The sequence below is a fragment of the Malus domestica genome, chromosome 16, assembly GCF_042453785.1.
Source record: "Malus domestica chromosome 16, GDT2T_hap1".
NCBI classification, from domain to species: Eukaryota; Viridiplantae; Streptophyta; class Magnoliopsida; order Rosales; family Rosaceae; genus Malus; species Malus domestica.
The window spans coordinates 13,986,832-14,014,444 of record NC_091676.1 but is presented as its reverse complement, the minus strand read 5'-3'; the positions used below and the strand labels follow the sequence as shown (position 1 = coordinate 14,014,444).

The 27,613-nt window shown below is 37.2% G+C and overlaps 5 protein-coding genes and 1 non-coding gene across 17 annotated transcripts; 2 read left to right on the top strand and 4 right to left on the bottom strand.

Moving 5' to 3' along the window:
- Window positions 1-343: 343 nt before the first annotated feature.
- Window positions 344-1,847, bottom strand: LOC114822252 (uncharacterized). Its single transcript, XM_029096575.2, has 2 exons — window positions 1,823-1,847; window positions 344-960 (listed from the first exon to the last, which is right to left on the bottom strand). Exons 1-2 carry the CDS (start codon window positions 1,845-1,847, stop codon window positions 344-346), a joined length of 642 nt encoding a protein of 213 aa, XP_028952408.2.
- A 1,070-nt stretch (window positions 1,848-2,917) lies between these two features.
- Window positions 2,918-5,204, bottom strand: LOC103403794 (uncharacterized). Its single transcript, XM_017323462.3, has 4 exons — window positions 5,066-5,204; window positions 4,861-4,957; window positions 3,756-3,904; window positions 2,918-3,176 (listed from the first exon to the last, which is right to left on the bottom strand). The coding sequence occupies exons 2-3, from the start codon at window positions 4,949-4,951 to the stop codon at window positions 3,780-3,782; spliced, it is 216 nt and encodes a 71-aa protein (XP_017178951.1). The 5' UTR covers window positions 4,952-4,957; window positions 5,066-5,204; the 3' UTR covers window positions 2,918-3,176; window positions 3,756-3,779.
- Window positions 5,205-7,692: 2,488 nt separating this feature from the next.
- LOC103403795 (uncharacterized) lies at window positions 7,693-12,170 on the top strand. Of its 8 annotated transcripts, none has more exons than XM_008342637.4 (9): window positions 7,693-7,875; window positions 8,035-8,118; window positions 9,138-9,509; window positions 9,936-10,050; window positions 10,224-10,536; window positions 10,930-11,002; window positions 11,334-11,424; window positions 11,509-11,588; window positions 11,783-12,170. In XM_008342637.4, exons 2-9 carry the CDS (start codon window positions 8,062-8,064, stop codon window positions 11,921-11,923), a joined length of 1,242 nt encoding a protein of 413 aa, XP_008340859.3. In that variant the 5' UTR covers window positions 7,693-7,875; window positions 8,035-8,061; the 3' UTR covers window positions 11,924-12,170. The 8 variants fall into 8 exon arrangements, with proteins under 8 accessions (XP_008340859.3, XP_008340858.3, XP_028951196.2 ...); XM_008342636.4 differs by having other exon boundaries at window positions 7,699-7,875; window positions 8,031-8,118; XM_029095363.2 differs by having other exon boundaries at window positions 7,721-7,875; window positions 9,159-9,509.
- Window positions 12,171-12,687: 517 nt separating this feature from the next.
- LOC103403796 (uncharacterized) lies at window positions 12,688-18,949 on the bottom strand. 4 transcript variants are annotated; one of them, XM_017323777.3, is made up of 10 exons: window positions 18,485-18,944; window positions 17,599-18,144; window positions 16,986-17,042; window positions 16,488-16,580; window positions 14,167-16,409; window positions 13,818-14,087; window positions 13,661-13,741; window positions 13,413-13,524; window positions 13,106-13,172; window positions 12,688-12,953 (listed from the first exon to the last, which is right to left on the bottom strand). In XM_017323777.3, exons 1-10 carry the CDS (start codon window positions 18,597-18,599, stop codon window positions 12,857-12,859), a joined length of 3,681 nt encoding a protein of 1,226 aa, XP_017179266.3. In that variant the 5' UTR covers window positions 18,600-18,944; the 3' UTR covers window positions 12,688-12,856. The 4 variants fall into 4 exon arrangements, with proteins under 4 accessions (XP_017179266.3, XP_008340864.3, XP_008340863.3 ...); XM_008342642.4 differs by having other exon boundaries at window positions 16,497-16,580; window positions 18,485-18,900; XM_008342641.4 differs by having other exon boundaries at window positions 14,167-16,580; window positions 18,485-18,949.
- Window positions 18,950-19,094: 145 nt separating this feature from the next.
- On the top strand, window positions 19,095-19,166 carry TRNAP-UGG (transfer RNA proline (anticodon UGG)). The gene has a single exon. It is a non-coding gene; the product is annotated as a tRNA-Pro (tRNA).
- A 1,455-nt stretch (window positions 19,167-20,621) lies between these two features.
- LOC103403797 (uncharacterized) lies at window positions 20,622-25,762 on the bottom strand. Of its 2 annotated transcripts, XM_008342644.4 has the most exons (3): window positions 25,487-25,745; window positions 24,806-24,918; window positions 20,622-23,984 (listed from the first exon to the last, which is right to left on the bottom strand). In XM_008342644.4, exon 3 carries the CDS (start codon window positions 23,824-23,826, stop codon window positions 20,950-20,952), a length of 2,877 nt encoding a protein of 958 aa, XP_008340866.3. In that variant the 5' UTR covers window positions 23,827-23,984; window positions 24,806-24,918; window positions 25,487-25,745; the 3' UTR covers window positions 20,622-20,949. The 2 variants fall into 2 exon arrangements, with proteins under 2 accessions (XP_008340866.3, XP_008340865.3); XM_008342643.4 differs by lacking the exon at window positions 24,806-24,918 and having other exon boundaries at window positions 25,487-25,762.
- Window positions 25,763-27,613: the final 1,851 nt, after the last annotated feature.

Below are 27,613 nucleotides of genomic sequence, written 5' to 3'. Positions count from 1 at the left end.
CATGAACTAATGCTTCAGTATCAAACCACCAAGATTTAGCAGGAATTTCAACCAAGTTAGACTCCTCACATACATAGACATCAGTATTACCCTTACTCCTCAGCCAATCCTTAAAAGCTTCACAATCTTTTCTTATATGACCTTTGGTTTTGCAAAAGAAACATTTAAGCTTAGTTATATCTTTAATTTTAACTTTAAGATTGTCAGATTTCATAGAGGATTGAGCATATTTAGCAGGCATACCAGATTTAGAGACATTATCATAAGATTTAGAGTTCTTACTTGGATTAAATCCGCCACCCTTCTTGCTCTTTCCTTTGGATGCATGTACAAGGTTTACTGCTTAAATTTCCTTGCCCTTGTCTTGCTTCAGTCTTTTCTCTTCTTGGACACATTGAGCAATGAGCTCATCAAGTGTCCAAAGATTCCCTTGAGTGTTATATGAGACTTTCAGTTGACAATATTTAGCAGGGAGTGCTTGAAGCACCATAAAAACCAGTTGAGTCTCTGAAATATGTACATCCATTGAGTTGAGTTTCTCGGTAGCATCTGAGAGTTTCATAATATGATCCCTAATTGAGCCATTGCCCTCACACTTGTAAGTTGTCAAGAGTGCCATGTAGTGTCTAATTTCAGCCTTCTGAGGTTCCTGGAACTTCTCTTCAATAGCCTTGAAGTAATCAACAGCAAGATCATGTTGTTTGATACCTCCTCTAACATGATTAGTCATGCCAGCCTCCAAAATGGATAGTGTCAATTTATTTGATCTCCACCACCTCTCGTGCTCTGCTTTCTCAGCCTTGGAACTTTTGTCAGTCAATAATGGGGGTTGTGGATTGTCAATTGCAATGTCAAATTCATTGAGTGTCAGTAGCAACTTGATCTCGCGTCTCCACTTCTTGAAATTACTTCCACCAGTGAGAATTGGAACACTTGCCAGATTCAAGGTTTTCAGTGAAACTGCAGTAGATCAGAATGAAATCAGTAAACATGAACCAATAGGTTCCTGATTTCTCCACTGCTAGTTAAACTTTACAGAACAAAATTTGAACCAATTTGACCATATATGTAGTCTCAATGATAAAGGATACACATAGATCAGACAATTCAAAAACTTTTTTTTTTCTTCGACCCATCAAGCAAAACCAATCAATTATTGGAGATGTCTGGATGCAATGATTTTAGTCATCTTAATTAAAAATAGATAATTAAGATCTCAACTTCTGGGAAAATTAAGGAATCACACGATAACATGGGGATCATAATTAACATATATGCATTTTAAATCCAATTCATACAAGTCTGTTGAGTTTTTATTGCTTCCGAATCTCATATAGTATCAATTAGAATAAGGCACTCAGATTCAAAATCATAGAGAAGTGCAGTAAACGAAAAAAATTCACTTTCTCATGAATCAGCAAAGATTGAATTAGACGAAAATGAAAACGAAACACATACCAGTAAGTATCCATATTGAAAACGAAGTAGTGCAGCGGAAGTAATGAATTATTTGTAATCTAGATTGACTGCTCTTTATGAACCCCAATTCGATCAGAAAACCCAGTTTTTCTGAACCCCAAATTCGAAACGACGACAACTTTATTTTACCAAACAAACATTAACTTTGTTTTATAAAGACAGCTCCGGGGTTCGAAACCTTTAGGAGCCCCTTTTATTTTATAATTCGAGTTTTTTAACTAAAACTTTGGCTCTGATACCACATGTAAGAACCAATAAAGCCTCCTAGAAATCTTAGTCCAGTTAAACAAACCACGAATAACCAAAACAATTAATATACTACAAGTATGAAATATAAACCAACCTGCAGCAGTCATAGATGAAGCCATGATCAAACAAGTAGTAGACCTTCTCCTCTCTGTCAAAACCAATAATACTTAAACTAACAATAGGCCTTAGTTCAATAATGAGTGTATGTTTTATGAGAGTAGAGGCTACTATTTATACACAATCAATCCATGTAATTCTCCTATTAGAATCCTTATTCAACACTGAATAAGTTTACCTTATTGTATACAAAGTGTTAAAACCAGTTTTCATACTTTCATTCAATCCTTCACAAATAAGGATTAAGTATACCTTTTTACATTGGGACTTTTCTATACGGATCTGAAACAAATAGCAGGCCTTAGGAATTATAATCATGATCATATTCTTACATGATAAGCTACAACATCTTTAGTAACTAATTATATTGATGCCTTTTGTGCTAGAACCTCACGCATGTTGTGGCAATGGTAATATGCAAGTCGAGAAAAATATCGATGTTGATTAGTAATGAGTTGATCTATCTTGCTAGTGCAAGTACGATCCACTACTAGGGTAACACCAGTATAAAGTCTCAAAATTGGTTAACCAACACGAATAAAAGCACTAATAGAGGAAGGGAATGAAGCACTCGTGTACTTGATTATCATTCTAAAGTGGGTTTGATAATCCGAAAGTTTGATGGTTCATTTTGTGATTAGAACCGATTCCAAAAATGCTAATCTTCGTTAGCACAAAAGTAATACTGTAATTATTGAAAGCGCACTAGCAAAGCAAGGATACTTGAAATCTTGAACTAACCCTTTTCACCAACCTTTAATAGGGGTTTTACCGACTAGTATTGGAGTGTTTCAAATTTGTGATTTTTGAAATTATTATTTTTAGCTGAGGATGTGTTGTTGCTCGCATCCTCAAGAGATCATGTGTGGATTCAAATCCCTTGACCCCAAAGGGTGTGGCTTTAAATTTTGATTTTGTGGTTAATTAGCAAGAGCACGGATTAGAGAATGTTGGACAATTTTAGCCACTCGCTTCTCTAATTCAATGCTTCGGAATTAAGTCATGCGAGGAGAAAGACAGACTGGTATGATACAACCAAAATGGCTAAAGAGCGAAGAGACTGAGGCAAGAGTGACATGAATTTTTCTCAAGCGTATTCATTCGTAACTATAGATGCGTACTAGAAGAACCAACCAAAATGGCTACATACATACTTTCAAAACTGTTGATCTTGTTCCCCAGGACAAGAACGATAAGCTACATAAATAAGAGGAATGAAATAATTTTCGGGATGACCACGGTCGCCTCTCACGTTGTTCAACTAGAAGAAACAATGTCATCTTTCACAATATTTCCCAGATTGATGTCCTGCTAATACTGTTATCTTCTTCCTGCAGAGCCACACAAAAAACTGTTTAGTTTTTAATAAACTGAACTTGTTTACAAAAAATCTTCGGCAGTTACAACGTTTAACTAGCAAGTAAACCATAGGTGCAGTTTTGAGAGTCAACATTCTCGTAAATCAGATGTTGTACCATGATAATGAATATATTCAGTTACAAGATACTTTCAACGCTTAGTTCAAGCTGAGTCAATAAACTGAATGTAATATTATCAGCTATCATTAAAATTTTGTAAACACATATATTAGTCAAAATCAATCGATCACGGAAAGAAATGGCTGAGTTCATAAATAATATCTGTGTTATGCAACTCTAATGGATATTTGAAACAAAACAAGGCAGATAACACCCCTGATAAAAATGGCTTAGAATCGTGACCCGGCCAGAAGTTGCGAGGGAATAGGAAATAAAGAAGCAAGAAAGTGAATTAGAGTCTGCTAGCAACTGTGAATGTCGAATTGTATAAAGGCTAAGAAAATATCAGTTCTTGAAGTCGTAAATTCTACCAAGTAAATGGATAGCAATGTGCAGATCTCTAGATCCCAACTATGATGTGGTCAAACAAACCTTGTGAACATGCAGCCAGCCAACTTAGGATTCCTTGCTTGCTTCTGCATCACGATTTCTCCACGGATTGAGAGCTTCCCTGATAGCTTGGGCCTCTGGCGAATTTTCATAAGCCCGTTTCTCTGATTCAAGAACAGTTACTTTGTCATCTGCATGTATGAAAAGAGGGCAATTAAGAATTACATTATGCAAGAACAAAATATAGTCATAAGAGAGAATGCAACAGGCGCTCTTTCAGATAATGTGGTACATAACAATTCAACTCGGTTATACCAAACAGAAAAAGGAATCTATTTTGTGGAAAAACGAAACCAAATTTTATCGGAAATGACAATAAAATTACAAAAAGTGGACAAGACGACCACAAGTAAAAACAGAAAGCACACAGCAAATCAGCAAACTAAATCCCCTAAAACTGAAGCAGTTATAAGAAGAGAAACTCCATTAAGCTAACTAATTGCAGATTTCCAATGAAGCAAAAGAGCAGTTTTAGAAACAACATTAACATGCGAAGGTAACTAGTCTCTTGTAAAGTGGGGACGATACAGAGCGGAGGCTTTTTGCAGAAAACAAAAAAAATGCTAAGAGTAGTGGAGAGCCGAGGTTAGAGGGCGATGGGAGTGAAGGAACAACTTAGATGGCCCAACCATAGTCAAACTCAAGGGGCACCCCAATGACGGCTCAAATGCGGAGCAAGACAGATCAAAAGAAATATTTAGTTGATCAAACACCAAATCTTTCAATCCCAGAAACCATTTGGGAGTAACCAGCACAACTGGTAATTGGTTACATTTGCAAACAAATTCCAATTGAAAGGGTTCTAAATTCAATAAAATCCATGTGAATGTGAAACCTCATCTAAGTTGAGTTCAACCAAAACAAATGATATTTCTGTCTAATCCCTTTTCACAATTTCCCTACTGCAACTCTGATATTTGGTTTCACAAACTACAACTTAATTTATAAAAAAAAAACAAAAAAATTACAGGAACAATTTACGAACAATTATTGCAATATTGCTCCATTAATTATGTCATAAAATGAAACAACAGGTACATAATCAAAAGAAAGAAAAGGGTAATGATGAAATGGAGAGTTCTCACACAGAAGCCGGTCTTGATCATGAAAAACTCCATGGAAGCTCCAATCAGAGCCGACCCGAATGCGATCTTCAAATACCAATCCAGAAACTTCATTTTCCACTACACATAAAGAAAAATCAAAACTTCAATTTCAGCAACTGTATGTATATACATATATATATATATATATAGATTATGATCAGGGCATGCTTTCGCTTAAAGAATTACAAGGTAAGAACGAGAGCTCGAGATTTATATGGCTGAAGTCTGAACAGAAAACGGAGCTCTGGGAGGCTGAGACTCTCCGACTGCGAGAGCAACTAGTTTCTCCGTCTGTTCGAGTTTGGACTGGATAACTTCAGAGATGGGCCTGGGTTTTGGGCTCCAGGTTTTTATGTCAAACTAAACCCCCACCAATATTTTCCTTTGCCCGTGTGGGAAACATTTCGTTTTTAATTTTCAATTTAATTTTTACTTTTTTTTAATTGAAAATTCAAATTTGTTTGGTAAATATTTTTGAAAATTGAAAACTACTTCTTTGAGTTTTCAAACTTGGCCTTGGGTTTTCATTTTTTTAATTTTTAATTTTCAGTTTCATAAAAACTGAAAACCACAAACTAAAAAAAATAAAAATTAAAAGCAAAATGGTTATCAAACTGCCCCTTAGAAATACTCTTTTAATAGGAGAGGGGACATTCTATTTTGGTTTATTTGGGCCTTCAAAATTCCAATTTAGTGTTGAAAGTTGAAACCTCCTAAAAATTGCACAACTTTTTAAAAGAAATAAAATAAGCAGAAAATCAAAGTCTTACTTGTGAGTGTCGTAGTAAATTAAAGAAGAATACTCTAAAGTTTTCGTGACAGCTTTATAACATTCCTCCAAATCCTAAATTCTAGATTACCTTGGTAGATAGAGAATATTCTTCTTCAACTCACCGTGTTTAGCATTCAAACTCTCCCCCTCTTTTAAATAAATTAGAGTAGTGATATCGTTTGCAATAAAAAAAATATTGGGGCTAAATTGTGCTTAGTAAATGAAAAAAAAATGCTTTTGTCAAAATCATAGATCCAAAACAGCAAATAATAGAAGCAGCTCTATTCTTACTTCTAGAAACAACATTTTTTTTTTCATAGCACAACAACCCCAAACTGATCGTACCAAACGTGTGGTTTGATTTATTTATTTCATGATACGTGGCTCATGAGCTTAATTATGCATGACCTTATTATATACCTTTGTGAAAGGAAAAAGAATCTGATACCAGCCATAATAACCGACGGTGGACGTTTGTGCTTCTCTTTTAGTTTGTGTTTGGTGGACCAACATCTGGATGATGTCGATGCTTAATATTCAAAAGTAATGCTAGGTACATTAATTTTTTAGACTAAATTTATAAATTATATGATGTATCATCAATAAAAAATTAGCACATTAATTAATAATTTAATTATTAACAACTACATCATGTAATTTACAAAATTCAATATAAACAGCTAGTCTCACAAATATTAAATGAGATGGGCCCGACAAAACTACAAGTAGGTTACTTGTCATCGTCCCATCTCATGAAATACAGATAGATTGCTTCGGCCCATGCTTTCCTCGATTACCATACAAATCGCTTGGTGAAACAAAAAGGGGTGTTCAACATGGAAAATTTTTCATTGTGACGGAAATACGAATAGTATATCATGTGTTTTTATATAAATGGTAAAAAAATTTATTTTTTAAATTATTTACTTTTTAATACACATATTCCACCATTTATATAGTGACACATGGTATACCATTTCGTGTGACGATTACAGTGAAAAATCTTTTGTTCAACACAAAATTACTTCCAAATTGCTTTTCCCTACTTGAGCTTAATGTTCTATTGAGAATTACTAGAATTGTGTAATTATACTGATATCTTAAAGTACATGTTAGATAAAGAATTTAATTTGTAATCTTCTATTTAGTTATCGCATGTATTATAACAATGTAATTTTTAATTATATTTAGTTTAAGATTTTTACGGAATTTTTTTTTTATTATAAATATTAATATTAGCAAGTTAAATTGTTAGATTTTAGGTACGAACGCTGGCATGCTTTGTCTTGGTCAAAAGCTTCTTGTCCATTAGCTCTCTTCCTTCTAGGTTTCTAGTCTAGAGGTATTTTACTTTTGGTGAAACCCTAGCAGATCAATACGTGGAGTAATCCTAACCAGGCTCTTAATGTTTTGAACCACATTATTATAGCTAACTCAATGTGAAGTTTAGCACATTATCTCATTTTTTTAGTGTAGATAGTATCGTTTGTTAAATTTTTTTTTTGATATTGATAAAGGTGTTGTATTCAATTTTTAGTAATACGTTAATGTTTTTTGCCCACTTAGTCGCTCACAAGTGAATTTGATATTAAAAATGAAAAACAAATATATATATATATATATTTTTTTTTTTTTAAATTAATATCAAGAATGAGGATCCTCTTCTGATCATTTTTGTGAGGAACCTGTGAATCTTCCAGTAATACGTTACTGGAAGATAGAGGTATTGTATTCAATTTTAACGTAATACGTTAATGTTTTTTGCTCACTTGGTTGTCAATGAATGTGTAGTTGCTCACAAGTGAATTTGATATTATAAGTGAAAAACAAATATATGTATTTTTAAAAATTTAATATCAGGAATGAGGATACTCGTCTGATCCTCTTTGCGAGGATTATGTGAATCTTCTAATCATGTCCGTTAATTGTACATTATGCGGTTAGTTTTAGCTAGATAATGTTTATATTCAATTTTAAATAAAAAAATTTATAATAATTTCTAACGATAAGATATATGAACGAACTATGATCGAACGTGATTGAAACATCTGCGAAAAACGATCCCGAGAGCCCCGGATCCTCATTCAATCTTCTCGGGAAACAAATGGGTAAGTGATGTGCAACGTGACGAAAACCTCTGCACACCTTCAGACAAAAGTTGCAAAACTTCTCGTCATCTTCCTCTGCGACCTGACCAGACCATCGTCCTCCCAGATAATTCCATGTATTTTCTCACCAATTAAATAGCATTTCCCATTATTCTAATAAATTAATTTAAATTAAAACCACTGCAATTCTCCAATTCCTTAATAAATCTTTCAGTCTCTCAGTCTCTCACTCTTTTATATTTGCTGGGTTCTTTTTTTTCCTTCCCAAAAGAAAGAAATTCTTGGGGTCCTCAGTAATAACAATGCAAGCTGCTCAATCAGTCTCCAACGGAGCTGCAGAACGTCCTCCTTCTCCTCAGGTTTATATCTCAACTTCGCCATCTCTCACTGTTTTTGTATGTTTTCCATGTTTGCATTTACTGTTTCTGCAACTTTTTGGATGCAACCTATGCTTTGCTCTCGCAAGATTTGAACTTTTTTGTGTGGATAAAGTGGAAGATTTGAACTTGATTTATCATTTTTAGCTCAAGAAATCAACTGGGTAAAAAGAAGATTTTTGCTGGGACGATTTATTTGCTGTGTTGCTTGCTTTGTTAGGGGTGTATTTAATTGAGATTAAAAGAGTTATAAGTCTATGGAGTTTAATGGAGTTCCATGGACTTTATGTGAATTTTGAGTAGAGTCTTAAGGGAGATGTCTGATTTTATAAAGCCTAGAAACACTATAAAAATCCCTCCAAATCCATTAAAATCTTCATCCTTTAAAATACTTTAAAATCAAATCTTAATTGAATGCGTATGGAGTTTTATGAACTGCTTTAAAATCCAAAATTAGACTCAGATTCTGTGGACTTTCATGGATTCATCTAAATTCTTGATTGAATACATAAGAATTTGTAAACTCTCTTAAAATCTTTAAACTCCTAATTGAACCTGGATTTTTGATTATTTTTGTCTCTGGTGGTTGGATTTCAGACGAGAACTAATGTTACGTGATAAAGTTAAGCATGAAACTTTAGGGGTGCCCCCTGCCCAGTTTCTGGTTTCACTGGTTTAATGCTATTTTTCATTGCAAGTTAAAACTACTCCCAAACTGTTACATTCTCTTTTGCCCTCCTTTATTAGTATTTTGCAGATCTTGATTGTGTACTGCAAACTGCTTTTCTGTTACCTTTTTTCTGATTATTGCAGATATGATCTGTTTTTTAGTAACGGTTAAAAAACCTGGGGTATACTAGAAAATCCCAAATCTTTATAGCCATTCGGGTTGTTTTTGTATGAAAAGTTTGTGTCTTTTCATTTTGTTAATTGATATAAGAAATCTTCTGAAAGGTTGTAGACCAAATGAGATTTAGCATTAGATATTTTGTTTTGTGAAGGCTGATTTCCAAAATCTGAAGACAGTAAATGAAGAAGCTACCGACCTGGAACCTACTGGGAGGCGGCCAGACATATCACTTCAGATACCCCGAAGGCCTGTGGGTTTTGGCAGTAGCCGTAGTGGAAAGGGTTTACTGCAGTCTCAAGGTTCCTTTAAGGGCAGCTCGCTATCAGGGGGCCTTTTCCGGGGTTTAAGCTTCAAGAAAAAAGGCAATCAACCAGATGGTGAGAGAAGCTCCCTCCTTAATTCGGACCCCAGTAGAGCTCCTGAAAGATGTACCTCTCTTCCTTTTACACCGATATCAAATTTGTCCCCCTCTGTAGCTACACCCAGCTCTGCGAGGATGTATAATGAAGTGCACAAGCCACATGTAAGTGGTCATGCATTCTACAGTTTCCTTAATTTTTGAGATTTCACATGAACTTCTTTGCATTTGGAGGTATAAAACTGGTAATGCAACAAAAGATAATAATCTTCCAAACAAAAATTATGATTGATGATTTACCTAGAGACATTGTAGATTTTTTTTTTTTGCCCCCAAAATGCTGTTTCCAAGAATGATGTCAATCTGATTTACGTTTCCAGTTTAGACACTCAAGTTACCTCTTAACCGTGTAATATGATAATTCGGGTCAATTTTTCCATTAAACTACTATGTATGTACTAAGAAAAAGAAAATTAAATCTGAATCTTTGTGCTTCTTCTAATTTTTTCCTCATTAATGCTTCCCTAAAAATGGCTTGTTAATCTGAAAGTCATCCAACTGAAAGAGATGGTTGTGATTAATTGTGTGCAGAAAGAAACTACAACAGTTTCGAGGTCCCTTTCCATGCCTGGACGTAATAAAGTCATTGTAAGATCCGTATCTTTTGCAACTCGAAATGAGCAGACTCAAGCAGAACCTAGTGATGGTATGTAGTGAATCAATTATTCTGGTTTTTTGTTCATGCTGTAAATACAACTCACATACTTGTAACAATGAATGAATTTACTCACTATATTTCAACTACTTTTGGCATATGTATTCCTCTCTCTCTCTCTCTCTCTCTCTCTCTCCCCTCTAACTTTATTTTCGGCAAATCAGATCAAATAACTCCAGTTCCAGTGGAGGCTAATGATGAAGAAATTCCTGAAGAAGAAGCAGTGTGCAGGATATGTCTTGATGTATGTGATGAACAAAATACGCTCAAAATGGAATGTCTTTGCAAAGGTGCTCTTAGACTTCTACATGAAGAGTGCGCCATTAAGTGGTTCAGCACAAAAGGAAACAAGAAATGTGATGTTTGTGGTCAAGAGGTTCAGAATTTACCTGTAACATTGCTTCGGGTGCAGAGCACTGCTCAAAGGGGTAGTGGACAGCAGCACAACCAACAGAGTTTGCATCCAGAAACGATAAGGTGAGATACTGCGGTATTGAGATCCTTTCCATTATGACTTTGATAGAGGGTATTATTTGGAGACTCATGATATCATAACTAGTAAAGGGAAAGAAAAACAGGTAGAAACCTTTTCATGAAGCATCCATTTCGATTCAGTCATGAATGTCCAGTTAGAATTCTCTAACATTAAATGCCAGAAGAGGATCTAAGTAATATCCAAATCATATTTTATTATCTTGTAGAGACAAATTTCAGCCATCATAGCCACATCATTGGCAGGCGACAGTGCTACTGTAGGGTTCTCTTTCTGATCAAGTCACACCTGTGCATTATTTGTAGAATTCAACTTATGATAGATATCATGCTTCCTTTTTTACTCTTTTATGGCTAATGAAGTCATATTTAATGCAGTGCCTGGCAGGACTTTGTGGTAATGGTCTTGATTAGCACAATATGCTATTTCTTCTTCCTTGAGCAGCTACTGGTATGCCATTCTTCTGGTGAAAAAAACTTTAGAACTAAGAATTTGATTTCCGCTAAACTAGAACTTGTTTGTGTCTCCTGATGAGTTCGATATCATAAAAATGAAAATAATCCGATCTAATTGTGTGTAATTAGACCATTGTGTAAGAACGCCTAAATTATGCGGCTCCAGGTGCCATGAAATATTATCTGTTCATTTGTATGGTCTACAAACTATCTGAGCACATACAGGGTCCCAAAAAGAACGCATTGAAAGAAGGGACAGAACTGGTTCAAATTGTGACTGATAGTTGGCGTAACGATGCTAATTCTACCTCTTTTCCAATGTGTAGATTCGTGACTTGAAAACTAGAGCGATTGTAATTACAGCACCGTTTGCATTTACATTGGGTCTCTTGGCATCCACTTTTGCCATCACCCTTGGTATAGCAGAGCCTCTGAGATTTCTGGTTCTCTTCTCTCTGTGTAAGTTTATAACACTCTAACCATTTGCTTGTTTAATTGCAGCAATCAGGGAGTATATATGGACATATGCAGCTCTGGAGTTTGCGCTTGTCGCCCTCATCGTCCACCTGTTCTACAGCATAGTGAGTGATGCTTTCGATTCGTGATTTTATCCAAACCCTGTCATAATATATGCTCCATGATCTGCGTGTGTTTTTCTGTTGCTTACTACGGTTTTTTCTACGGTGCACCAAACTGCCTAATGCCAGATTACGTGTGCTTGATTATTTCACAATTTGCGCCTTATTAACTAAATCTTTTTTGTTCTTTCTTTCAGCTTCATCTGATGGCCATTTACGCGATATTGCTTGCTGCGGTGTTGGGTTTCGGATTAGCGATGAGCCTCAACTCATTGTACATGAAATATTTCACCTGGAGGGTTCAAGTTGCGCAATCTCAAAGCTCTAGCCCTGTATGACTGATTCCTGGATTTAACAGTTGCACCATATGACTTGTCGCTAAAGAGTCGACTGCTAAATGTGGCATCCTTTGTCTTTATATTCATAATTTTTTTACTTTAAGTTTTGTAAACAATGTCGCGCCATTGGGGCGGGGGACCTCGAGTACAAGGGTAGATGCTCTTGAACCACTTTGGTTCGGTTAAAGGACGTAACATCTATAAGTTAAAATAGCCAGCACTAAAGGTTTGCTTTTATGAGCTCAAACCCGTAACTCCGTACAATGAGAGCTCAAACCCGTAGCTCCGTACAATGAGAGCTCAAACTCATTGGTGGTTTCTATTGGATGGGATTGGATTGGATTGGATAAGCCACCGCATACTAGGTATACTGATGCTAGAAATGGATGTTTACTTTGAAACCTTGTTCAAGCTAAAGGTGGAAGATAAATTAGACGTGAAGAAAACTTATCGCGTCCACCTTGGTAGGATTTGAAGTGAGACGTTTCCTTCACTAATCCATCTTCTACTTTCAACTTGGATACGATTCGAAGTTGATTTCCATTTCTTCCTTCAACATAATCTAATCCAATCCAATACGCACCAAACTAGGCCTAAAAGTACAAGATTTATAACGTTGACAATCATAAGTTGATTTATCTAATAGCATCATCGTCCCTCCCGAGTAATCAAGAATATTCTTGTGGTAAACAAATAATTTACGTTACAGTAAGCAAATCTTTACATGCAGTAAACAGTAACTAGCTACATCACCCGGTAAAAAAGGGAGAATAAAGAAACCTTCTCATATATTTGCAAGTAGTACGGTTATATACAACATGGAGATACTTACAGGGAAAATATAAAAAAGAAAACTCAATTAGTAATGCCTAACCGTATAAAGGAAGAAAGATATTTGAAAAAAAAAGAAAAGATGGACAAATATAATTGACCTTATTTATTTTTTGTCACAGGGAGGAACTTACTGCCATCTTTCCTTAGCCATATGGTCGAACGGGTTTTCTTAACTTGATCCGTGAAGAGGCGATGCCTGCCACATCATTTGTGCAAGCGTGTTAGGAAAACCAAGATACGAATCCTCGATACACATAATCTTTAGTTTCTTCCATTATTTTAAAGAGGACAAGAACAATAGATATTACTTTCGAACAATAAATATGAAATCCTGGAAGTAAAACTAACCTTTCAAACTCCAGCTTCTGAGCAACAATCCCATTCAATAGCAACTCTGAGCTGTAAACTGTAGCTCCTGAAAATATAAAGCAGTGTCAAAAAAAAAAAAAAACCTCGTATTCTTTTAGGGGTGTGATATTAGCACATCCCTTTTTACTTCTCACACACCCTTCTAATTTTCGACCATCGGATCGGATGAATTAAAGAAGATCAACAGACAGAAATTAACAAAGGGTGTGAGAGAAGTAAAAATAAGTGTGTGAATAGCACCCTACTTCTTATAAATACTTGGTAAATAAAAGCCATGGCTGATAACCTTTTTCGAGTATAGGCACACAAATTTCATAATCTTCTTCACAAGATAGAACCAACAGATCATCTGGAATTTTATCAGCCTCCAAAACAGATCTACCAATTCTTTCTATAGCCTAATGAGCATTTCGAACAGAATCAAAATCATTTCTGGAATTAATGGCAATCAAAAGCTCAGATAAAAACAGGATGAACTTTATACGTGCGTGTTGCTGTGTATGCATGTGTGAAGAGAAAGAAAGAAAACCATACCTGGCCATGGACTGCTTTGACCAGACTTGAAATTATTTCTTTACCAGGCTTCGTATTTGGGGTGATGAAGACTTTACGACCCTGCAAAATCATGTGTTAATGGAATGCAATATAAGTCTAATCTATCTGGGCGCACCAACATAAACATAATATTTACCTCCAGAAGCGGATGCTGGCACGCACGTACCAACGAAGTCGGCATGTTAAAGCCAAACTCCTTCTCCTTCTTGGTATCCCTTAGTATATAGTTTTTCTCATCGATGAGACAACTAGCTTGTCCACAGCTATCGAGCCATAAATGCGTCACCACTGGTTTTCCAGCAGCAATAGCTTCTAACATATTCCTCGTACGCACAAATTGATCTGCTATGAAGTGTGTGGCATCTGTCATAGAGGATGCTACAGAAACTCCTAGTCGGGCCAAAATCTGCAAAAAAAGATTTGCAGATAAGATTAGTTTAGAACTTACATGTTTAAAAAAAGACTGAACTCACTCACAAAATAACCTTTTTCTGATGCTTAATTACATGGTCATCCAAGTGGTGGCTATACAATACTTGAACATCTGTCATATCTCTCCTCTTCCTTAAATCCTTTGATGCTGAAGTTGGTGTATGCCCATTTGCACTTAAGTCACGGATTTCTTTCAAAAGACTTGGCCTTGAAGGGGTCTTCTTGCATGACTGTTTGAAATATTCATTACCCATACAAACCGGAGATGCATCATTGACAGGCACCTTACTGTTAACTGGAGTAGCACAAGCTGAATCCAGTGGTTTGCATTTCCCTATCGGGGATTCATCCCTCATTTTAGTAGCAGAAGACGGATTTGCATCACTCGCCCTGTCAAGAATTCCAACTGCCTCTCCACCAGTTGTAATCTCTGATATCATTATCCCATCCTTATGAGAAGAATTACAATGAAGAGGAGCTTTCCAAGGATCAGTTTTTAAACTTTGACGTGCAAATTTTCTAGCACAATTCTTGTCACCACGTGTAGCCGATCGGGTTCTTCTTGTTGACTTTACATCAACAAAAATGCTTTGAGCAGCACCCTGCGGTCTTGTGTGCCTAGTGACACGTTGTCCAACTTTGTCTGGCTGAACAGATGGGGTCGGTGGATCATTTAAGTTATCAGGCCCATAAACCTGATCAGATAACTTTCTCCTAGATCTTTTTCCTTTGGGGAAGCTTAAAGCATCCAATTTGATGCCATTGCAAATAGCTTCAAACTTGAGATCTGAACCATGATGTTGGCTTGGTTTATGATTTCCAACTTCTCCAGATCGATTGGGACCCGATTTTGAAGATTTTGCATTCAACGCATTAGACACCTGAACACCTGTTAAACTAATTATTTTTTCTCTAGTTGCAACATCCTCTGTTTGAGAGCTCGACTCTTCTCCACAATCACTGGATGCATCGTCAGCTTTCTTTAACTGATTTACCACCATAGACCGTCTAGTTCGACGTGCAATCGGCGTAAACGTACCAACATCCTGTTGTAAATGCTTTTTTATAGATCCTTCTGTTCTTAGGTCAATAGCAACAGAAGGCATTTTCTCCATGTTTCTGTTCCCAATGATGTTAAGATGCTTTTTAGCGTTGGACTTCCCCTTCTTTGATTTTGCTATCACCACCTTTGTTTCACACTCCTTCCTGGTATTCTTAGAATATTCCAGAGGTGAAACTGAAGAATGTTTACTTGATCTGCCACCAACCCTCATTTTCTTTGCTTGTTGAGTTTCTCGGGAAACCCCTGCATCAGTAAAACGCCCTCTTTTTCGAGAAGACAGTTTTGTTGAACAAGTTCTATTCTTTGATTTTTCTCCCATCGAACCTTCAGGAGAACTCTGATTTCCTTGAGCATCTTGATGGTCATCACTAGCATCACAATTGGAAATCCCTTCACCATAACACAAGGCTTCTATAGCTTCAGCTGCCATTTGAGTATCAAAGCCTACATTCATCATTTCAGGTGCATCGTTCTTATTAATATTAGCATCCAACTTCTCTCTAGGGGAGTCATTGTTAAACTGTTCATCAAACTCACTGACGAGATTCTTTTTATGTTTCATTTCATCTTCATGTGCTGTCTTCTTGTCGACTTTTGAATTATGCAACAATAGTTTTGAATCAGAATGAACTACACCTATTCTCTTGTTCTTTCCTTGTAATTGTTTTTTGCGATCCTTCTCCGCATCCTGTCTTTTCTCTTTGGACTTCTGGGGTTGGGGAAGAGATCTCCACCCATGGCTTCTGCCATCAAAGAAGTCTGCTTTTCTTCGGCGGAAAAATTCACCTCCTTCTTCATCCTCGCGGTTATCATCCCAATCAAAAATCCCTTTATCTATGCTTTTGTCATTGGCTTTCTTGGCCAAAGTTTGTGGCCCTTTTGCACTTGAGACAAATCTTGAATTGTCCCTTGCACTCTTTCCATGGCCAACTTCTTTATTAGACTCATCCAGATTATTTTGGAGGAATTTATCCACAAAATCAAGTGCATTAGCCTGTGATAATTCACCTGGTTCTTGAGAGTCAATATAGCTCAACCCTGCCAAATTACTAGGAAACTGAAGCAAATCTTCAGCTTCTTCATCACTAGCGCTGTTATGAGAAATTTCCGTGTTTTCAGCATCTGAATCCTCAGTAAAAAGTTTTCTCGCTGTTAAACTACCAGTCCTCCATTTGTTCTCATTCCTTGAATCATGTTCCTTGTTGACTTCTTCCCCATCTATGGTCGAACCCCCTAGAAGAGATACTGCATTATCTTTCCCGGAAAGTTGATTCAAAGATTGGTTATTACTTGGAACAGAACAAGACTCACTGTTGGTACCATTCAAAGCTGTACTGTGAGCTGCTAGACCGGAGGCCTGTAAGGATGCTGCACGGACTGAGGTAAATTGCATATGCACAGAACCTGAGCAAAATGGGTAGATTGACATAATAGTTCATATTAGGAGTGTATTATATTATTCCATTGAGCAATCATGAACTCTGACTTCCAGATGTAAGTAGCTGGAAAATAAATTCAGACCATGTTTCCTTTATATTTATTTTGCTTTTGTAGAAAATCAAGTAATCATAATACAAACGAGGCCCAGATAGATATTTGCACTTTGAAATAAGAAATCAATTGTATGCTCAAACAAACCGGCAGCACCATAAACCAAAACCAGTTTAGCAAAATATATAATTGATACGGATTCCATGCAATTTGAAGGAGTTAACACACAAGATCCTAGCATCCATATTCCATACAATTTTACCAAATTTTTTATTAAAAAAATGCAGTCTAACTATGAAGAAGCAGGATAGCTCATACCTGGTCCCAGTTCCGGGGAGCCGTCATCCACAGGTGTTGCAGCAGAAACATGGAGCCCTAAAAGATAAAACCCGAACTTACTTTTATGAATTAGCACATAAATTTACATGCACAATTTATTAAAAGAAACTTCATGTGAATTCAAGATTAAATAAAACATTCCAAAACCAAGGAATGATATTTCATTCAATAAGTAGGAAAATGTTCTAATTTGCAATCCATGAGCCCATTATGTAATTCACTCTGCCAGAAGCTCATCATTGAAATAGTAGATAAAGCAAAGAATTATGCAGCTATGCATATTCAAGCTTTAGACCGCAAATGAAGCTAAAGATTATGGGCTTCGGTTTCTAATGAGTTCACTGGAATATCGCTTTCCTTTCTTTATTTAGATTGGAAATCAGCTATTTGTTAGTCTGGTTGTGTTTTTGTTTTAGGCTGTTGTTTGTTTTTGTTTGCTTGGTTTTGTGGTCCTTGTTGTGGTAGCGGTGTTTGGGCTGGTCTGCTAGACCACCCTCTCTGTTTACTTCTTTTTCCCTAACAAAATTGTCTCTTTACCAAAAATAAAATAAGGTAAGGACTAGCATTCTTGTCTAGATTAAAGAGGTCAAACCTGCATTGTGTTGCTTGTCGATCAAATGATTGGCTTGCTCCGTTAACCCATTTTCACTATTTTCACAAGGAGTGCGGCAAATATTCTCCTCATTCATTAATTGACCAGAACCTCTCTGTACCGATTCATTGTCAGTTAGATCCTTGCTATCATCCAAAACTTCAGTTGCATCCGACTCTTCACTGTCACTGACAACTACATCATCAAACTCTAATAACTGAGTATCCTCCATGTTTGCAAAGCAGTTGATATCATCCAACACTTGTGTTTCACCACTGAAATCCACTGCTTGTGTTTCACCACCAAAATCCACTGCTTGTGTTTCACCACCGAAATCCATCGCTTGTGTTTCCCCGCCCAAATCCAATACTTGGGTTTCGCCACCAAAATCCATTACTTGGGTTTCGGTTGCGAAATCCATTAATTGGGTTTCATCACCAAAATCTACCATTTGGGTTTCAAATGCATCTTCAACTGGAACAGTATCATCACACGGCACAATGTCTCGCACTAACTCATCCACATCCCTCGATTTGCCCTTCTCATCTAATTTTCAATAAAACAAAATGAAGAAAAGAAATCTCAATAACAATTGTAATCCTAAACCAAAAGACAACAGCATTCACATCCCAAAATGCGCGAAAATCATACTAAAACACAGCCAAACAAAAATTCTCACAGTGATATGCACAATTTCAAGAGAACATATGCGCAAACATGTAAAAATCTTACTTTTCCATGAAAAAATTCAGAGAAAAACCGCAACAGAAATTGTTGAATCGAAAATTTTACTATGCGAACATGAATTTAACAAATTTGACTCCTTGTCTATATATTCACATTAAAATTACCATAAAGGACAAAACTTTAACTAAAAAATAGTTACCGGACAATGGAGGGCTTGAAATCTGAGTATCAATGGGCTCGGTATCGGCGCAGTCGGCGAGTGAGTTTTTCTCCATCGGCTTGATTTCGTCGTGGCCGTCCCAGAGGGAACCCATTTCAACTCTTATCGGATACCAGATCAGAATCCACCGGAACCCTAGAAAAAAAGCATCGAAATTTCATAAGGAAAAAATACGAAAAAAGAAAAACAAAAATTGATGGCGACGATCGAAAGTGGGGTAGGAAGTATGCGGAAGTGAGAAGCGAAAGACGATCAATTGGGGAAAGAGAGGGAGCGAGAGAGTGAAAGATTAGGGTTTTTGGAGGTGGAGGGAAAATAGTGGGGGGAGTGATGGGGGCCGTGGGAAATTTTGGAGGGAATATTAAGGAGTGGAACACCGTGTGAGTGTCTGTTATAATCGGAGCCGAAGTTGGTAACTTGTCCTTCATCTACGTTTCTCTCCTCTTTTACTTTTCCGACCGTAAATAAAAATACCACGGAAACTTTCACCACTGACCAGGAAACGATCAAATCAAAATCCAACGGCTGAAAATCATCACCTTAAATTCCTAGTGTAGAGGATGGTAAATGATAATAGAATACCATGACCGGCCGTTTGGTCTAGTGGTATGATTCTTGCTTTGGGTGCAAGAGGTCCCGAGTTCGATTCTCGGAACGGCCCCTTTTTATTTTTGTTTCTCCTTTTATTTTATTTTAATCTTTAAATAAAGGGGAAGAAGATTGATCCGATGTGTGGGATTATTTGGAAGTTGTTGGTTCTAGAAATCAACCAAGAAATTGGTAACAATCACTTCTTTTCATCGTTAATTATCGTTCATTTTCAAAACCTCGAAGAAGTAAAAGCCTAAGTTTTTGGAGTTCAAAACTTCAAGTCCAACACAAGTGGCGACGCCACAAGGAGATAGTAAGGAAATAAGTTAGAATTAAAATAGGTCGTTCAGAGCTTGATTCCTCCAACGTAACAACAAAAGAAGTCAAAAGTCTTGCGTAATTTGACAAGTCTTAGTAAAAAGATAAACGTGCATGCAACCGAAAACTAATATGACGCCTAAACTTGCATGCAGAACATATTTTGATCATACCCAGTTTCAACCGTTTATACACAATACTACTGTGGGACTATATAATCCCAAGTACAACAAACATAAGCACACTCCAAAACTTCACTGTCCAATGACTTTGCAAAAATCTATGAAGCAATCAGGGAACAAACATGCATTATCACTTATCACGGTTAACATGCATCAAGATTCAGTCAAGGAAAAAAATAGAGAAGTAATCAATTTTTCTTTCTTCTCTCTCAATTTTTCTTGTTTCCTCCACAAACCCTAATTTTTTCTCCAATTGTTTCCTCCATCTCCAATTTTTTTTTCTTGACACCCATACACTCATCCCTTCACTCTTCCCACCCCTCTTTCACTCACTCTCCCCATCCCCAAATTTAAAAATCCAAACAAATAAATAACGAAATTTTAGACAAGAGAAGCTTACCAAAGGAAGGAGGGAAGGCGACAACGGTATTTCTGGCGCTGAGACTGATGGAGAGAGAGGAAAAGGAGGAGGAAGAGGTGCAGCAGCAGGCAACAGAGGAAGAGGGCGTGTGAGAGAGTCTGAAAGTGTGAGGAAGGCAGGAGAAAGGAGGGCAATGTTGGCAAATTGAAAAATTCATTAATAAAATTAATGTATCTCTGTGTTTTTCACAATAAGCTGCTTTTTGCAGCTTTCGGTTTTATAGCTTTTTTTCATCTAAAACTTTGAAATAAATCTATTTTGGAGTGTTTACCAAATACTAAAAACTCTCCCAACTTTTTTTGATACCCATTTTTTTTAAAATCACTTCAATACCAAACCAGTACTAAGGCTGTCCCAAACAAACTTGTCGGAAGAACGGCTACAAAACATAGCCTGGTACGGAAAAGGAAAAGCTAATACTTTGTGTATTTTATTTTTTATTTTTTTTGACAAACGATAGATTTGAAGATTATATAATAGATTAGGAGTCGACAGAGTTTGAACTCACGTCATTATGCAAGGGGCTCCTCCCAACCATTGTGACAAAGAGCCACTCGTAGAAAAGCTAATACTTTAACACCAAAGTAAAAGGCTAACAGAAGCATTTATCTAGGAAGACGAGGTTGTTCTTGTTCATCAGAGAATTCAAATACGAGGTTCCAGTTACAAGAAAAAAAATTTCAGTTTCTTTCACTCTCGACCAACATTTCAGCATAGGTAGCCCAGGGTTCAGTGAAAATTCAAGGGTATATAAACAAGAAATTCAGAATATGCAACACAAAACCAGCAGAGCCACCTCCTTCTTCACCAAGGACCAAAAGCCGGCTGCAAAATGTGCCTGCCTCGTCATTCCAATCAATAGACGGCTTCATTTCCCACACCGGCATTCTGGGAAAAGGCCTATGAAGCAAAAGGCTAGTCTGATTACCAACTCAAGTCTGACTGAAGAAACGAAGCGGCAAAGCAGCCGGGTCAAGTTCCCAGCATCCTCTGAGGCTGCCGCCTTTTTCGTCTGTCAGCTGGAAAGAAGGAATCATGTGAGAAAACCTCAGTAGCTCAACCCCACGGACGGTCATGGTTTCAGCTGATCCTCCTTTCGCCCGAGTCTTGAAAACCGAGTTGAAACCATCCACACGCTCTAAAATCAAGACCTCTCTTTGCAAATCATTTTCAGTCTGCACCACCACAATGTCATACTCGCAGGTATCCAAGTCGGAACACGAGAGATGAGCTGTCCAGTTCTTATATAAAGCCCAAACCTCACCTCTGTGTGGATATATTTCAAAATCATTCTTACCAATAGAAACTGCATTTAACCGGTGTGAAAAGGACAGAGTAGAATCATAGTCCTGGAGTGGACCCCTTCTAACCCTAAATCTCCCGCAGCTGACGGGCATCTCCTCATCATGCCATCGGATCACATTGTCTGGTAGTAAGTTGGCAAGCCATGCAATATGCAATTTGGATCGGTGACTATCAATGCTCTTTATCTGGCCATAGTATTTTGGCAAGCCATCCTCATCACTATACAATGCCCAGATCTGACCAATCTCAAACTTTTCCAGAGATTTATCAGCATCAAAGTTGTAGAACTCAGCTTCCGGAATATCGATACCTTCTATACCTTCTGGGGATGATCCTTTGGGAACATTACCATCTTCATTCCTTGTATCCGGAGATGCAGAAAAACCATTAGTACGAGTACTAGCCTCCGTTTTCCGTTCTCTAGAAACAGGAACTTCTTCAATATTAAAAGGCAAAGCGGCGGGATCAAGCTCAACAGATCCTAATGGAACTCCTACTCCCTCGTCACCAGTCAATGTATAAGATGGAACTCTGTGGGAAAACCTCAATAATTCTCCGGATGGAACTTGAAATGTGCCTTTCCCATCCTTAACCCTTCGAAAAACACTCACAAAGCTTTTCACCTTCTCCAAGAGTGCAACATATATTCCAACATCCTTAGAATAGTCTGACAAAATATCAACAAATTCATATTCAAAGTGCTTCTGATTGGAGTCCAGATCAGAGAACCACTTTATATCCCAGTTCTTGAAAATGGCCCAAGTCTCTCCCCTTCTTGGATATATCATGTAAGCACTTCTAATCTTCCCCCAAATCATCAAATGAGAGAACATGGGAAGATCTTTCGTGGTTTCAGAGTGACCTTGTCTGAATTTACCACAAGAAAATGGCAAGTCAGCTTTGGCCCATTTCTTTTCATTATCATCATCGGGGTCCGGCTCTAGCCAGGTTATCTGCAACTTGAACTCAGGTGAGTGAACTTTCTTGATTCTAGCATAGAATCTTGGCATCCCATTTCGAGTATCATAAATAGCCCACACCTGCCCAGCTTCAAAGAGTTCTTCTTTCCGGTACCTCTCAAAGTCGTTGAAATCACTATCAGGGAAAGAATACAAGGGGTCTGGTTCTTGTTTCTCATTGGAGCTTTTATCTAATGGAGAATTCTCAAGACTTCTTTTCTTCGAATCGAATACTTTCACCCTTTCTTTAGGCCCAAACTTCTTTTCACCAACTCCCTTTGGCAAACACTCTTCAAAATAAGCACTTTCTTTCTGTTTCACCTTTTCCTCATCTCCTGTAGCGTCAGCAGCACGATCAGATTTATTATTCATGTTAGATTCCTCCTCTTTTAATGCGTCTTCATCTTCCTCTTCAGTGGCACAGGATGAACCACTCCTCTTCTCCCTTTTTGATAAAGGAGTGTCTTCACCATCACTTAGATGTTCCTTATAAGAAACGTTCTGCTTATGCCGTGAAGACCTCCGTGGTTGCTGCTCTCCATAAATTCCAGATTTCAAACCAGCCTGAAGAACAGCATCATTGATGACCATATCTTCTTCAGAATCACTGCTGCTTTCAGAGACACTGCTTTCACTGGATTCTACTACACGTTTCCTTTCTCTCTTACGCTTTACCTTTTCGGGGCGGACACCTGAAGAGCTACTTGCCTTTTTCTCTGTCTTTTGGAAAGGTTTCGCTTTGGAGTTCTCAGCTCCAACATTCCTCTGAAATGTCACTTCAGACATGTTAACATTCACTTTTTTTGGGGGGAATGCCTGCTGACTTAAGTTAGTTGGTGGTGGTGGTGGTGGTGGTGCTCCACCTGGCACATTTGTGTCATATGCAATGAAGGGCTTACCGCAGCCTTGACAACGAAGAGATCTAAGAAGAACTTCTCTATAATACTGGTACTTAACTGAACAAAATGGGCAGGCAGTCCAAAAAGTGGATCGGGCATCTGAATACCCTGGTGGAAAAGGCTGCTGTTGCTGTTGGCTCTGGAGATTAACGCCTGAAAAGTTGCCTCTGGAGTTGTTTTGAACTCCAGGATTTGAGTTCCAACTCGCCCTCTGCGGGGGCTGATGTGGTACACCTGTTTTACTCACAGAAGTCTTGCGTTTCAGGTCATGCATGCTCCGTTTGTCACGGTCCAAAAGTACTCTTTGAGCTTCACCTATCAGCTTAAAAGCAGCTTCTGCACCGGAAAACTTATTTTTATCAGGATGAAGTTGGAGAGCAAACTTCCTGTACTGCTTCTTAATTGTTATCTCATCCGCTGTTTGATCAATCTGAAGGATGCCATACCAGTCCATCTCAGTCCCAAATAATTTCTCAGCAGAGCAATGCACATCACAAACCATAAGCATCTGAGATATATTCTCCAGATCAGAATAGAGTTGTTGCGCCTTTATAGCAATCTTACGAGCCCCCACGAAATCCTTGCTCTGCATCTTCTTCTCAGCAATCGACTTGGCCCTAATGGCCTCCTCCTTATTGCAATCCATCACTAATCTGGAGAACCTGAGTTCACTTAAGCTGATTTAATGGTGCATAAAGCAACAGGAAACACTATAACCCCAAAAGCATGCTTCTTTATTGAAAAAAAGCCAAGTTTGATTTCCGTTCAATATCACAAGTCACATCCAGTTGAACCCTGCCAATTCTGCATCAACTTAAGAGTTAGGACCAATTAAAAGCCTTTAATCAACGTAAAGAAAAATAAACAAGGTGTAAGCAATTACATGTGTGCAACATTTCACCCCCAGTATTACTTATTAAGTTGACATTCAAATTAAAGAAAGGCAATGTAAAATGCATTTTTTTGCAGTTTAATAGTAAATCACTAAGCACCTACTTATGTGGTGAAACTTGAAAAAGGTCGGAGATGAAAAACAAAACAAAATCCTGAATAATAACCAAATAAACCATGCAAATATTTTCATCACATATTAGAAAGCACTTGGTGCGATGGCAAGTGCCTTCGCCCATGAGCGGTAGGTCTCGGGTTCGAGACTTGGGAGCAGCCTCTCCATAAATGGGGGTAAGGCTAGCCGACATTCACCTCTCCCAGACCCTGCGTAAAGCGGGAGCCTTGTGCACTGGGTACGACCTTTATTAGAAAGCAACTCAACGAACTCCATAAGCCACCCAGAACAACATTCAAAATAATTAAGGAAAAACAGGAAACCATGGTTAAAACTGAAAAATAAATACAGAAAACCCACAATACAATGAATTGCTTTCTCAGGAAAACCATAAAATAATAAAACATTACGAATTAAAACAAAGGAAGATATAAGAAGGCGAAATACACAACAAAATATATCCCATTTCCCGGAGCTAGACATAACCGCTTATCTCAGAGTCCCCTCTCAACAGTCTCTTTGGAACCCAAATGAAATCCTTGAATTTATAGAATTTCAATTCCAAATATTTATCCTCATACTTCAAAGACCATCTCCAACTGAGACAATTGTAAATTACCTCAACCCGAACAAATACGAATCTGTACAGCGGACGATTGTCTACAGCCGGTACAATACAGAAAATTTGGTCCAACTACAAGGGTTGGTCCTATGCTAAACTACCAAACTAACCTGCAGCAATTACGACTTGTAAGTTTTATTTTGACAATAATAAACATTGAACTCTGTCCTAAACATTTAAATTTCATTCACAAATGAATTCATTTGCAGATAATCCAAATTTTTTTTTTTTTTTTTTGCCATTTGGTCCCGGAAAGTATGACAGTTCACTTTATAAACCAAAAACATTATACCAATTGCTCCCACAACGAAGCCTTAACCCACATGCAATCCAAACCCAAAAGAACCCATAACATCACAGTCCAAAACGGGAAGCAAAACCCTTGTAAAAATTAGTAATATGGGGATGCAGAACCCTAATTTTACCCAAAATTCAACAAATAATCTCAAAAAGTTTGAAAACTTTGAAAAATTACTGTAATTTGTTGACATATTTGAATCGCAAAAACAGACCCCCAAAAGTATGCGTAATTTAATACATCGAACAATCAGAGTCAAACATCGTTCTTCAAGCTAAAGGTGGAAGCTTGAACAACTTTGGGAAAACACCAAAAAGTGATAAAAATGTCGCAACGAATTCAGAAACATAAAAAAAGGGTTTTGGAAAAGAAGCGCTTACTCGTTTGTTTTGGCTGAGAAATCATAGAGCCGGATTTGGGAGACACAGGATTCTGGAGGGACCTGGGGTTTTCAGAAGTGAGCAAGAAGATGACCTATGATACTTCGGCTTATTTCTCTAATGCCACTCATTCAGTCATTTGGGTTTATTGGTAATTAGAGTTGTAATTTAATTCAAATTCAGGGGTATTTTGTTTGGTGATTTTTTCGATTAGTCCTTGCTCTGCCCAATGTCGTTTGTAAAAGAACGTACTTCGTTCGGAGAAAGGGAAATCTTGTGATTAAACTTCATTGACATTGAACTGAAATTACAATTCTAGCCTCTCTGAAATTACCAAAAAGTACATTCATCAATTAGGGCATAGGGATTATCAATGCGCGGGCCCAGCCCAACTCTTAATGTTGGGCTCGAGCCCGGCTTAGGTTGGACCATTTTGGGCCTAGAGATATTTCGGGTCGAGTATGCTTCTGGTTCTAAAGCCTTAGCTAAAACTCGTTAACATGAATCAAAGTAAGTCCGTATAACAAAAATATGTTTATATAGAAAGGCAGAATTTGAACTCATTACTTTGGGTGTAATGGTGAATGCTCTTAACCGTATAAGCTACAACTCTTTTCCAAATACAAAGGGCCAGTTTGGGATTGTTGTGTTTAAAAAAAAAAAAAAAAAAAAAAAAAAAAAACTACTTATGTTGTGCATTAAATATAATTAGCTGAAAAATAAAGTGGTTGAGTGTTTGATAAACTGTATTTTTAAAAGTGGTGTGAGTATGAAAAGCAATATAAAAACGTTAGTAAATTTTAATGTAAAAGCAGTAGCAAAAATAGACATGATAGTGTGGGCGATGGTGATGATAATGGTGGCGAGGCCAATGGTTGTGATGGTGATTCCAATAAAAGGGTGTGGTGGTTGGGCTACAGAAGTAACAATGATGGTAAGGGAGGCGACAACGGCGATGGTGGCAGTTATGGTTGTTATGGCAGTGGTGACGGTGCCGGCAACGATGGTATTAGCAGTTGTGGTGGTAGTGGCGGCATGTATGGTTGTGGTGGTGGTGGTGGTGGCAACAATGATGGTAGCAATGGAAATGGTAGTGTAAGAGGATAGGGTTTCTAATAGTTGGTAGTGGTCACTTTGTTTTCTAAGGATAAAATGTGTATAGAATAATAAATAATGTCAATTTAAAAAATTAATGAGCATATAACATGAATTAAAAATATTCATTAAAGGCTCAACTCTGCTTTTTCTTAAAGCATCTTTTAAAAACAACTTTTAAAAGTTTTTGTTTGAAGACCATTACTTTTAAAATAATTAGAGTATTTTATTACTATCAAACATTTTTTTACTGCTTAACTTTAAAGTGAAACAATTTTTTTTTTTTATAAAAATAACCTAAATAAGATATATAATAATAGAACTGGGTTTGATATGTTTACCGAACCAAAAATAGGATATTGATTAACGTACCAAACCTTACATATGCTAATATTAGTTACCATTGTCGTGCCGCAAGTATGTCGAATGAGTTGGTTGGTAAGGTTGGTATTGGTCCTGTCAATTAATTTAGCATGTGATTGTTTCATTTGGACCCAAAATTTATTTTTTGTTTTAAGATTCCTAACTATTTTCTTCCAGCCGAAAACCCTTTTTTTTTATTTTGGTGAAGGCCTTAAAAAGTGTAACATACACATTAAGATGTTACCTAACACCATCTTTAAATTTTTTATGTAGTCGTACAAGACACCAAAAAGGAACCCAACTTTTGAACCAAACCAAAAGGCATCAAGGTTTTTTTTATTTTTTTTAAATTTTTTTAACAAAGGGTAGATTCATTACCGAAAAGAACAAGTACAACAATGGCCCAAAAACAAGTTGAGCATAAATAGAAAAGATGGACCATAAACAACCAGATGACAAAGCTCCAAAGCCAGCCTTGCCCAGCACACATAAACAAACTCTTTGCACCCAAAATGTGCCCATTTTTACTTATTTGGGCCATTGGGGTAAAATATAGTATTTGAATTATTAATATGCAAGAAAGCTAACTTGGAAAGATATTTGGCTGCAAGTGGATGAGTTTGGCACTATAATATTGTTTTTCCCATTTGTTTGGGTGGTGAAGGTTTG